Source organism: Lynx rufus, unplaced genomic scaffold (assembly GCF_022079265.1).
Source record: "Lynx rufus isolate CCGP_SWC_20201006 ecotype Redwood Valley unplaced genomic scaffold, mLynRuf1.p SCAF_25, whole genome shotgun sequence".
NCBI classification, from domain to species: domain Eukaryota; kingdom Metazoa; phylum Chordata; class Mammalia; order Carnivora; family Felidae; genus Lynx; species Lynx rufus.
This window is the reverse complement of record NW_025814840.1, coordinates 14,115,111-14,128,211: the sequence shown is the minus strand read 5'-3', so window position 1 is coordinate 14,128,211 and position 13,101 is coordinate 14,115,111. Positions and strand designations below refer to the sequence as shown.

At 43.0% G+C, this 13,101-nt stretch overlaps 1 protein-coding gene across 1 annotated transcript in view; it reads right to left on the bottom strand.

Annotated features, from left to right (window-relative positions):
* Positions 1-5,361: 5,361 nt before the first annotated feature.
* Positions 5,362-13,101, bottom strand: part of TARBP1 (TAR (HIV-1) RNA binding protein 1) — a 90,387-nt gene continuing 82,647 nt past the window's right edge. The window contains exons 25-30 of the mRNA XM_047088594.1: positions 12,340-12,421; positions 10,066-10,237; positions 6,959-7,150; positions 6,656-6,780; positions 6,085-6,221; positions 5,362-5,773 (exon numbers count right to left, since the gene is read on the bottom strand). Coding sequence (XP_046944550.1) covers positions 5,605-5,773; positions 6,085-6,221; positions 6,656-6,780; positions 6,959-7,150; positions 10,066-10,237; positions 12,340-12,421 — 877 coding nt within the window. The 3' untranslated portion in view covers positions 5,362-5,604. The remainder of the gene's footprint in view (positions 5,774-6,084; positions 6,222-6,655; positions 6,781-6,958; positions 7,151-10,065; positions 10,238-12,339; positions 12,422-13,101) is intronic.

Below are 13,101 nucleotides of genomic sequence, written 5' to 3'. Positions count from 1 at the left end.
GTAGCCGCCTTCACTGATGATCTTGGTAGGTCTGGATAACTTGCTACCTCACTTTATACTTTGAGGTTATAGAGACGGCTTCTCTCCTTCAACCGCATGAACCAGCCTCTGTGCGCTTCAAACTTTTCCTTTGCAGCTTCCTCACCTCTCTTGGCCTTCATAATACTGAAGAATTAGGACCTTGTTCTGCATTAGGCTTCAGTTTTAGGGAACGTCGTAGCTGGTTTGATATTCCCTGCACACTGCTCAGATTTCCTCCGTATCAGCGGTAAAGCTGTTTCGCTTTATTATCCATGTGTTCACTGGAGCAGCACTTTTTAACTTCCTTCAAGGGTTCCTCTTTGCATTCACAACTTGGCTGTTTGGCAAAAGAGACCCAGCTTTTGGCCTGTGTTGGCTTTGGACATGTCTTCCTCAGCAGGCCCAATCATTTCTGATTTAAGGTGAGATGTAGGATTCTTCCTTTCACTGGGAGACACTGTAGGGTTATTAACTGGCCTAATTTCAGTGTTGTTCGTTCATTCTTAATTGCCAGTCAGTGGAACAGTCAGAACACACACAGCTTTAAGTTTGCCACCTTCTATGGACACCCTCATGGTGCCCCAGAACAATTACAATAGTAACGCCAAAGATCACGGATCACCGTTAACAAATATAATAATGGAAACGTTTGAAATACTATGAGAATTACTAAAATGTGACACAGAGACATGGAATCAATGGTGTTGGCAACGTGACATCAATAGACTTGCTCAACAGAGTTGCCATAAACCTCCGATGTCTAAAAAAAATGCAGTACCTGAAAAGTGCAATAGAACGAAGTATACCTCTATAGTTAAGATAGTGAAGAAAGTCGGCTGGTGTGTATCCTGGGAATTAGCATTTTAATATAGGCACAAAAAAAATGAAGACTGGAAGAAAAAAGTCGAACTTAAAATATAGAGGTAAAATAACAAAGACCATCTATAAAAAAACCCCTACAGCTAATATCATACTTAATGTAGGAAGATAATACATGCTTTTTCCCTAAAATCAGCTGTAGGGTAAGGATGTCCCTTCTCATGTCTGTTCAACATTGTGCTGGATTCCTAGCTGCTTCAAAGACAAAAAAGAGAGAACATACAAATTGGGAAGGAAGAAACGAAACCGGCTCTACGAACGTAAGACACAGACAAATGTGGTAAGTTCACCGTCTTCCGTGGGCATGCTTAACTGCTCCCCAAGACAATTTCAATAGTGATGTCGAAGATCACAGAGTGCAGATCACCGTAATAAATATTATAATGAGAAAGTCTGAAATATTACAAGAATTACGAAAACGTGACAGACACAAAGTGAACCAGTACACTGGAAATACGATGCCTAAAGTCTTGCTGAACACAAACTTCAGTTTGTGGCAATGATGGTGTCTCTGTAGAAAGTCTCAAAGCACTGACCAAAAAGCTCCTAGAACCGAGCGAATCTTAGACGGCAAGAAACAAGGTCAGTATACGCAAGAAAATCCTATTCCTGTAGACCAACAATGAATAATTGGAAGTTAAAATAAACATACCATTTATAGTAGCACTAAAAAAATTAAAATACTTGACATAAATCTGCGTATAGGACTGTATCTGAGAACTACAAAGCCCAAAATATTTGAAGTCAGAGAAGATCTAATTAGATATACTGTAGTCAAGATTTAGAAAACTCGTCTTAATTTTCTCAATACTCTTAAATCCTCCCAATTTGTTCAACACAACCCTAATCAAAATCCCAAGTTTTTTTGTGTAATTATTGACAAAAGCTGATACTAAAATTCGCATGGAAAGGCAAAGGACCTAAGATAGCCGAAGTAATTTTGAGAAGAACAAAAAGTTGGATGATTCATGTTACGTGATTTCAAGGCTTATTATAAAGGTATGGTAATCAAAACTGGTATTGGCAAAGGACTCCCACTGAGCTCAGTGGAACAGAAGAGTCCAGAAATATACCCACACAAAGTGAACTGAATTTGAGCAAAGGTGCAAGGCAGTGCAGTGGAGAAAGAAGAATTTCAACATGTGGTGCTGGAGAAAGTGTCCTCCCACACACAACAAAGCGAACCTTGACACCACACATCTTCCTAAAAACAAACTCAAAATGGATCATAGACCTAAATGTAAGATACAAAACTACAGAATTCCTAGAAGAAAATACAGAGGAATTCTGCATTTTAATTTTTATGTAATGACATCACAAGCACAATCTGGAAAAGGACAAAAGTTTTGTAAAAGCTGAAACTGTATAAATACTAAAAATGCTGTGTGAAAGATACTATTAAGAAAACGAAAAGATAAAATTACAGACTGGGGAAAAAAAATATCTACAAATCACATAAAAAATGTGTACACAGAATAAAGTTTTCCAACTCTTGACAAAAATAAATCACCCACCCAAGCTTTAAAAAATGGGCAGATTATGTGAATATTGTTGCATATCTACTCATAGTGTTGACTATAACATTAGGAAAAGAAGCTCCATGTTAGTAGAGTAATGCAAATTAAAATGAGGATGATCTCACACCTATTAGAATAGCTTAAAATTAAAAAGCTGATGGTACCAAGTGCAGATGACACGACCGAACAGAAACTCGTAGTCACTGCTGAGGGGAATGCAAAACAATAAAACCCCTCTGGAAAAGTTTGGAATTTCTTATAAAGTTAAGCATCTGCTTACCTTATGAGCCACCAATCACACTCCTAGGTAGTTCACCAAATGAACTGAAAACAAAACCTGTGTTTATAGCAGCTTCACTTATAATTGCCCAAAACTGGAAACAACCCAGATTCCTACAACAGAGGAGCAGAAAAACAGGTATACCACTCAGCCATAAGAAGGACTGAACTTCTGAGTCTCACAGCAACAGGCACGAACCTTCCATGCATTTTTCTATGGGTAAAAAGCCAGACCCAAAAGGCTATGTGTTATATGCTTCCATTTACAGGATTCTGGGAAAGGTTAAAATTAGCACAGAAAACAGATGAGTGGTTGGGAATGGGGAAAAGGGTCTTCTCTGGCTCTGTGGTGGGGGATTCGTGAGTATGCACTCATCAAAGCCCAAAGAACTGTGCACGCTAAAAAGTGACTCTGTATGCACATTAAAATAAAATCAGCCAGGATTTTGGAGGGATTCCGGTTTGGAAGGTAATGACAAATGAGTCTACTCGTATTAGAAACATGTGCCATATACTCACTGGAAGGGATGGCTAAGAGAGGAGCTGACCCATGTGACTTTGAAAAATGGTGATCTGACTGGATCCTGTAAGGCTCAAGACAACTTACAGAAATTGCGAAATTTCACAGGTTCCGGGTTAGCGACTCTCAAAGTCCAATAATGAGAAGCATGTGTAAGTCAGAAAAAGCAGTTAAAAATAAGCTGTGTCAGAATTAACCTTGTAGAGCTGGACTGGTGTCGGAGAGCTCTAAGAATTCATGCTTACATTCAGACGTAGATGTTGTATTTCTGTGCACATGCGTGGCAGACGCCTAGATTCCTTAGCTCCAGCCGCCGACAGGGCCTGCAGGGATACTCGGGCAGCCACGGGCACATCTGGAACCAGTGGTCCTTGGAGAAATGTCTGATTCTAGAACCAGGGTGGAGAAAATAGAGCCTGGAGCACTGTGTACTGCCAGAGAGTAAGGAAGGTTTAAGAAAAAAGAATGGAAGAATGGGAACAGGTCAAAAGGACAGGAGCCAGCCATCCACACTGATCTAAACAAGTGACTGAATAAGAAGGGACTAGTCTTCCTTCTAGCAGAATCCCAAGTCATGGATGTAGAAGAAATGAGGGAGACGGACTCTCACCGTGAGAACACGGCAGGCAGTACCCACTGACAAGTATTAAAATGAGTGGGCAACACACTCAGGAGCCACCTATCAGCATAGCCTCCCAAGTATCTCTCCCACAGTATTAATTACCATGGTCGTTTTAATAGGTGCCCCCAGCAGAGGTTGAAGCTTATCTTCTACCCTTGAGCGTAGGCTAGGCTTAGTGACCCCACTTCTAACAAAGAGACCACGGGAAGCAAAAAACAGCAACTTCACTGAGGAGAACACGGCAAACGCTGCCTTCAACAAATGACCAGGGTGACGGTCGTGCTGCGATGTGAGGACAAGGGCACATCATCCCTGCAGTGTCCTTCCTCAAACCGCAGATGCCTCAGTCCGACCATGAGAAGATGCTAGACAAACCCAAATTATGAGACATTTACAAAATACCTGACCAGTACGCCTCAAAAGTGTCGACATCAGGAAAGACAAGGAAAGATGGAGACCCCATCACAGATCACAAGACACTAAGGAGACTTGAAACCCTAAAGCGATGTAGCATCCTGGAGTGGCTCCTGGGACAGAAAAGAGACGTCAGTGGGCAAATAAGAAATCTGAATATACGTCAGATTTGTAGTCTGCAGTTAGCGAATGGCACAGTTACCAAAGTTAATTTCCTAGTTTGGATAAATGTCCACAGTTGGAGAAGATTCTACTACAGGCATCTGGGCGAAGGGCATATGGAAACTGTGTACTTTCTTTGCAACTTTTCTGCAAAACAAAAATTATTTTAATAAACCTACAGAAGGAAACATATACACTGGTAACAGATTCTCAAATTTAGCTATTAAAAAGGACCCAGACATGACTGAAGTTCATTGCTGGGTGGTGATAAGTGGTCACCATTAAATACTGAGGTAATTGCGGTATCAAACAAAAGCCCCCTCAGAACAAGAGAGAGAGAAAATCAGCCTTCTTAGGCTCCATTCTCACTCTTGGTGATGATGTGCAAGAAAAATTCACGGTCTTTGGGTGGAGAGAGTGGGGAGGGGCAGAGAGAGAGGAAGGAGGGCGGGGCGGAGAAAGAGAATCCTAAGCAGGCTCCGTGCTGCCAGTGCAGAGCCCAATGCAGGGCCTCAAACTCAAGAACCGTGAGATCATGACCTTAGCTGAAATCAAGAGTCACGTGCTTAACCAACTGAGCCACCCAGGCGCCCCAGAATATAGTCTATTTCCGTGAACTCTGTGACCAGAAGTAGTACATGAAAAATTTCCCAGAACTTCCTACGAATAATGGCCTATTATCTGAGTATTACGCATTCAGGAGGGGAGCTGGCTCAACATCCTGCCAAGCAGGGTCGCTCCCCGGGAGTAAGGCGACAAAAAAGCAGCAGAGGCTCAGGACTCCTCCCCCGTGCAGGACCTTGGCCTCCACCCCACCGTGCTTCCCGAGGACGTTCGGGGGCGGGGTGCACAGATAAGAGCCGCTGTCATTCTGCCTTAGTCCCATCACTGTCCACATTTCTGACAATGCTAGCCCCTAGGAAAGAAAGAAATCTTAAGACACGTTGTTTTATTTCCACAATTGCTTAAAATATTTTATTAAAGACAATGCAATTTAGCTAAAAATATTTATTAAAGGGGACGATATACAGTAATGTATTTAAGGCACATGAAGAAGTTTTGGCATTAAGTTGCAAGAAAAGGAATACAAATTATCCCAGTGAATTTCAGACTCTATTACATTAGCACACGTAGTTTTTTAAAAAACGTTTCAAGAGCACCAGTAATCCATCCCCGATAAGGCACAAGCTTCATGACTCGGTGTCCCCATGCTTGAGCAGCTGCTGTCTGGTATACTCCCAAATCAGCAGCGCCCCACTCACGTGGACGTTGAGTGAGCGGATAATACCCTGCTGAGGGATTTCCACGCAAACATCCAGCTGCTGGATCAGGTTTGCTGGAATTCCTTCACGCTCGTTTCTGATGAAGAAAAATGAGAGAAGAAAGGTTAGTTTTTGTGTAAGACACTAATTTTTTCTTAGCTGTCATGAACGTCAGCACAGAGCCAGATTAACAAAACGAAGTCTGTGGCCCCGGGAAACAACATGGAGATTTAAGGGTTGATCTCTGTTCACCTGACCATCCCAAACAGGTGACCGAAAACAAAAACCAGGGGTCTTTCCATAAGCGGGACATGTGAGAAGTCCTGATGTGGGTATAACATCAGGAGTCTCGGTGAATCCTAAGATTTCCGAAGCATTTTCCAGACCGACTGCAACGCATCTTCTTACCCCAACAAGAGCAGAGACCGCTCAGGAAAGCTGTACTGGGTTAGGTCTACACTTCTGGCGGTTTGTTCCACACCGATGACGGTGTAACCTTCCGATTTCTTCTGTTGCAGAAAATCGATTAGCTGAGGTGGTCTTACCTTAAAGTGAGTTTTAAAACAGAAGAGTAGTAAATTATTCATTTATAGCCTTGTCTGGAGTAAAATCAATTTCATAAAAATTTTTTTGAAACTCTGAAGTCTTTTTACAAGGAAAAGGAATTATACGCCATAAAAAAGAATTCTCCCCAGCATCATATATATTTATAAAAGTATTCCTAAGAGTGAGTTGCAACTCACAGGACATATGTTACTGAAAAGAATTCTATGTTATTGAGGATCTCTAAAAATACCACAATGTGAAAGATAATTTGGACTAGGAGAACAGAGGGGGCTGTATTTTAATTTAAGTTTATTTTAGGCTGTTGAAGGCTGGACAACTGTAAAATACTCCAAAAGGACGGACACCTGAAGATAGAGGGCTATGAAAGATTTTAGTGAAGAAACATTTTAATAATAAGTTACTTTCTACCCACCTCCACTAAAGGAAGCCACTGCTCGGCCGAAACACTCAGGCACTGAAACTGCTTGTCTCGGGTGCACTGCAGGCTGCCTACTGTGAGCGCCGAGGCCCCGAACACCTCGCAGGTGCGGCACAGCCCTGCAGAATGGGCCGCATTACTGTTTCGCACGGTGCCGCGCTCACTGTGGCCCACATATCCCTCCAAAGCTCCCAAGGACGGTTAAATGTGGAAAAGACAGGCAAAGTGGCATGGGACTGACTATAGGTTTTCAGGATCCAGAGATTTTAAGCAATCCCCCTGGAAAACTAATTTTACCTCCTAAATTAGTTGGCTTATCGATGAGTGAGGCAACCACAATCAGTCTGCTAATCGACTTTCCAAGTTTGGCAACACGATCCTGAAACACGAGCTCCAGATCTAAATCTGGAACGTTATTTTTCCATGGGATAATCTTCTTCTGAACATCAGTCCACTCTGACTGGTCATCTGCTTCACCTGAGTTAGAACCTGGGAGGGAAAAAGAAAATAATCCCGTATCTAAAAATCTATTTATTTAAATACACACTTTTTTTTTTTTAAGAGTTTAAAATGATAGTTTAGGATGAGATTCATTAACTAAAGAACTTTACCTGGATTGGGACACAACTGCCATTTTCAATAGTAATTTTAAATGTTCCAATTCAACTCTAACAACCAATACTACATTTCATGAAAATTTAAGATGCACTGTTGTTTACGTTTTAGCATATGCAAACTTAGGAAGCATATTAGTATCCACAGGGTCTCATAGTTTGGTAAGATTTTCACATTTTTTCTTAGAGGTCCATAAAATAATGGTGTATCTTAAAAACAACAGAGTATTAGTATGGAATTTTCTGTAGAGATAGTGTATTCCTGAAAACAAATAGACAGTCTTTATCTTAAATTATTGGACAAGTACTTGGGCGAACTTTTCTAAAACAAAGGATATTCTCCGAAGCGATGCACTGAGTATGCAGAATGTTGTTGACCTCTCTCATGCAGTGTTGTGAGCTGTAGTGCAGGACTGAGACTATCCTTCCAGGCTCTTCCTCAACTGCTCCACTCAAAAGTGTTCACTGAACCATCAAGGAGCACTTAGCTCACGGGGATGGAAGAGACACACAAATACTAGAACACGGTACGACAGTGAGGGTAGGTAATGTCTGCTGGGGGAGGAAGGGAGGCGCAGAGACCCAGGAAGACTCAAGGGAAGTAAGAGTTTGCAAACAGAGAGGGGGAAGGGCAGCACTGACTGTGGGGACAGCGTGTGCATGGGCACAGGACGTGGAACGAAGACGACGGGCAGTGGCAGGACTTTGGTATAAGCTCACAGCCTGCCAGGATGGAACGAGGTGGCTCAGACCGCGCGAAGAGCATGAAAAGCATGTAGACAATGATGAAGAAGTTACAGGTAGGAGCCGTTAGAGGCTGTTAAGAAGGGGGAGAACAGTACTGGTTTTGAGTTTTAGGAAAAACCCCTCATAAAAGTGAGGTGGAAGATCAGCTGGAGCCTTTGTACCAGTCCAGGCAAAGACAGAGACAGTCCAAATTAAGGCAAGAGCAGAAGCAGCCAGATCTGGGAGGCAGAATTACCACGAGTCAGTAACAGATCAGTGTGGCTGGCACGAGGGAAAAGAATGACCTCTGTGATGATCCAGTGACACCCGTAATAGAAAGCGTTTATAGAGGAGGCAAGTTTGGGCAAAGAGGGAAATCCAATTTGTGTATGCTGAGTTTAAAGAGTTTATGGTGTATCTGGGTGTAAATGTCCAGCAGGCTCAGGAAAGAGGCCACAGAGAGATACAGATTAGAAGTTATGCTAACTGGCAGTGGTTCTGCATTGTGGAAATTAATAAAAATGTTCAGGGAGAGCATGCAGAATAAGGAGACCAGGCCCATGAAAACATTCAGGGGATACAAACACCTAGTCCTGCCATAAATACCGCACTGTGATACCCTTCTCCTTACCACACACCAAACAAAACAGACACAGACCTCCTCCGCCTTTTTCCAACCAAACAACACCTGATTTCTCAGCTCCGCTCTGGGGCCCAGCTCAAACCAGCTGCCCACATACGTCGCCCTTGTCTCTCCTCTGTCTCTGCTCAGCCTGCCCTGGCGGGGCCGTCCCCACCACACTGATGAACTAGCTTTCGTTGCCATCTTTTGCCCCCAAATCTCCCTGACTGATGTCCTGCTTTGGGAAAGCCCTTCCTCCAGATCTCTGCTCGACCTGCTTTCCCTTCACATGGGTCTCTGCTCATTGTCAACTCCTGAGAAACGTCTCCTTGATCCTCTGTCACTATCTCTATCTGCTCTGCTCTCATGGTACTGTTTTCATAGGAACGTAAGCTCCTCGAGGGCAGGGACTTGGTCTATGTCTAGCACACAGGAGGCAATCGCTAAATCTCTGTTGAAGGAATAAATAAACTTAAGGTGGTAGGTCGAAAAATGTATTCATGAACCATCTAGAGTGTTTGATAAAAAAAATTCTCCAGACATAGTGACTTAAAATCTAAGGGTGGCCCCCCAGTATCTGTACTTTAACAGGCTATCTCCAAGGGATTCTTGAAAACATTAGCATTTTAGAGAAGTACAGATCTAAGGGACAAAGAGGGGAGCTCCTGAAGGGGCTCAGAAGAGTCAGACTGAGGAGGAAAATCATAGCAAGACGCTAGCAAATACATGCCCCATAAAGGGCAGTCCTTAGACTTTGTGAAGGAGGCGAAAAGACCACTTCTGATTTTCTGAAAGAAGCTTCAGTGGTCGTGGGTCAGGGAGGGCCAGAGCAAGCAGCGGCACTGCGACAAGCGTGGGGACTGTGGACCATGGCTACAGTCACTCAGATCAGCTGTGGTGTAAGAAGAGGTGGCACTGGTCCTTGGATGGGAGGAAGAGGAGGAGATGAGCAATGAAGGAAATGAGAAAAAGGCCCCAGGGAAGCAGTAAGTGTAACAGAAAGTTGGGGAGACAGGAGGAAGAAGGCCGAACAAACGGGTGAGGTCCAACCAGTCCCCACAAGGGACTAGAATCAAGGGCTCTGCTTTACTCCTAAATGGGCCAAGAAGTGAGATTTCATAATTTGGCCCTTTCTAAAATCTATACTTTTACAGGAATATATATAATGGGAGAGTGATAAACAGTAATAATATTTCAAAAAAAAGAAAAGCTACTAGCTTGATATAATAACACAATCAGGCTCTCTTGGCTTTTTAGAGCAAAGCTAACAAATTAAAATTGCTAGTTAGTTATACCACGTTTTTTCAGTCTTTTCTCTAAGCCATCAAGCAGAGTTCACTTCAGTGAAAAGTGGTCTTATCAACTATGTGTTCTCAGTAACTGAACTGAGTAAGCTGAACCAAGTCAACAAGGGGAGGGAAAAATTAAAATTTTTTTTTTACCTATGTCCTGCTGAGCCCAGTCACCTGGTTTCCGTTCACAAAGTTGAGTTGGAGAAAGATACCACTGAAATCCTGAGTCTAAAGGAATGTCTGTGAATCTGGTAAATTTACCAATGGCAATCCATTCATCTTCAACAAGGCCTGAGAGGCGTGGAAGGATGTAAAATATGGTCTGAAAAGAGAATTGTAAAATCTCAAATTTTTTTCCTTCAAAAATAACAAAGAAACACATGGTAACATGTCTAAAATACAACTTTTACTTACTCTTACTGATGTATTCTCCCAAACTGCCACAATGATCATATTATGTACTTTTATGTACATTTTATCTTGTAGCAACTCTCTCGACATATTTCTCATCTACTCTAAAGAATCAGGGGATTCATTTAGGAAAGCCTTGAGGGCAGGCACATCTTCCACCCTGGTACTTCTGTGTAATAAACCACTCTGTGCTTGATAAAAGCAAAAAGTGTTCGGTAGGATTGAGCAATATTCATGGTGGCAACATTTAGATAAGTGCTATTTATTGATAACCGAACACCTCCATAAGCGGTCAAAGTCAAGCTCTTTTGATGCCAAATCTTTACTCTTGTTACCATGAGACAAATTTGGAATCTAAACTTTGCGTTGGCCGTAGATTAGCTGTGACGTTAGGCAAACCACTTAGGCTTTCTTGGCTTCAACTTCCTCATTTGTAAAATGAGGATAAAATCAGGTTCAAATGGCACATCGAGGTGTCTGTAAACTGCACGTTATGACACCACTGAACATGGTAATTATTTAGTCATTACATAAACTATCCCCCTTTCCTTTCTTTACCTATGAAAAGAAACAGAACCAGAGAATCATCAAAGGAGAAAAGGCACATACAAAACAGAAGCACAAGTAACAGGCAATGTAAAAATGAAATGACAAACACCTAACAACGCGAAGCCTTCGTGCTGGCCCTACTTGTACGAATTTAAACTGGCATGAGGACCGCCCCACAGTGTCCACGGAGTAGAAACCAAGTACAGTCCAAATGCAGAAAGAGGCGGAATTTGTGAGCCGCTGTGTTATTTACACATACAAGTACAGCTCCTATCGTTCACGGGGAACAGAATACACAGAAAGGAGGCGGTGAGGAGTCGGACAGGGAGGAAGGAAAGAGGGAAGAGGGACTTACTCCTGCTGCAGAACTGAATAGAGAGTGCTGACTTAACACTAGAGAGCTAGTAAGAGTCCTTCAGAAAGATGTCAAACAAAGCATTCTGGGGACTAAAGAACACAGAACAGAGCATGTTAAAATAATTGAAAAATCCTACATTTTTTGCGACGAAGCAACAGAAGCGCACATTAATATTCTGGAGCGAATATCTCACAATATAAAGATTAATATTTTTTTAAAGGCCAGCTTATTAGTAACTGATCCCCCCAACTGCATATGCACAGCAGCTCAAGTTACTGTGAAAAAACCCTAGGTCACCTGTTTTAAAAAATTTTTCAACGTTTATTTATTTTTGGGACAGAGAGAGACAGAGCATGAACGGGGGAGGGGCAGAGAGAGAGGGAGACACAGAATCGGAAACAGGCTCCAGGCTCTGAGCCATCAGCCCAGAGCCTGACGCGGGGCTCGAACTCCCGGACCGTGAGATCGTGACCTGGCTGAAGTCGGACGCTTAACCGACTGCGCCACCCAGGCGCCCCCACCTGTTTTAAATTCAAAGGCAGAACACTGGAGAAAGTGACACGATTTACACACATTTTAATAATCTGTATATTAAGTTCACTCACATGCTAATTGTAATAAACGTGTTTTATGATTCTTAAAATTAAGTGAACACCTTTGGATACAATGAATGCAGGGGTGTGTGTGTGCTGTATAATTCTAGTCACTCAGCATCGGGAAAATGCGAGTGACAAAGGGACAGATCTTTTTGCTTTCACAAACAGCTTCATGACAGCAAAATCTCACCTGCACACACGTTCTCACCCATCTCCTTTTAATGTCAGAACAGATTTCTGTTTAGAGTTAAATATTCCCCCTTACAGTGTTTATAAGCCTGAGAAATAGAAAGTGACGGTGACTCGCCAATTTTCACTGCCTATGAGCGAAATGCAAGCAAGAGTCATTTGCACGAAGTGGCAAAGTTAAACTTAGGACTTTACGCTGTGAGGGTGATGCTGTAAGGGGGAAAAGTTCACCTCGTCATAACCCTCCAAGAACTGTGGCAGAAAGGGAGCGCCAGGATTAAAGACACGGTAGGGAATTTACAAACGACACTCTCCACTCACCTCCAGACAATAATCCTTAAGCGGGTGAAATGTTTCAAAAAAGAAATGCTCTTGGATGCGTTGCCAGTTCTTCTTGGCGTTCCTAAGGAGTAAAGATACGGTGTGAGGTCCAGACAAGTGAGAGAACTCTGGTGGGGGGCGGGGAGGGGGAAATCAATCAGATAATCCTAGGGAGTGCAGAGGTTAGAATGCACGGAAAATCTTGGGAATTTTATCCTAAGATTTATACACCCCCCTGCCTACCTCCCAGATCAACGTACTTCACACAAACTGACACTGAATTTGACATTTTGAAATGAAAGTCAAAGAAATGACTGTTTCACAGTCCCACAACAATGACTCAGCAGGACCTGAAGCCAGGTCTCCGCGCTTAAAAATACAGGGATCACTCCCATAGATGGGGCAGAGGCCTGCGCTCCATCAACGCTGATGGGATGCGGAAATGGCTGTCCGCTGGCAGCGATGGGGAGCCCTCACAGGAGCAGCCTGTGACATGTAGCACTTACGTGCTCGGGGCAAAAGAGCTCTAAAAGGGAACCGTGTGAGAAACCTGTCCTTAAAGAGGACAGTCCTCAAGTCCCCACCTGGCAGTAAGCGCTTTTTCTACCGCGAAGATTCACAACGCATGCCAAACCACCGGTGCTCCTAAACCAGACAGACAGACTAGGGAAGGTTTTAAAGTCTTAACACATCTGCCACGTTTTCAAAGGCAAAGGGGTAGGGATAGAACTCATAACCCAGCTGGTGGCAGGTTGCAGTGTG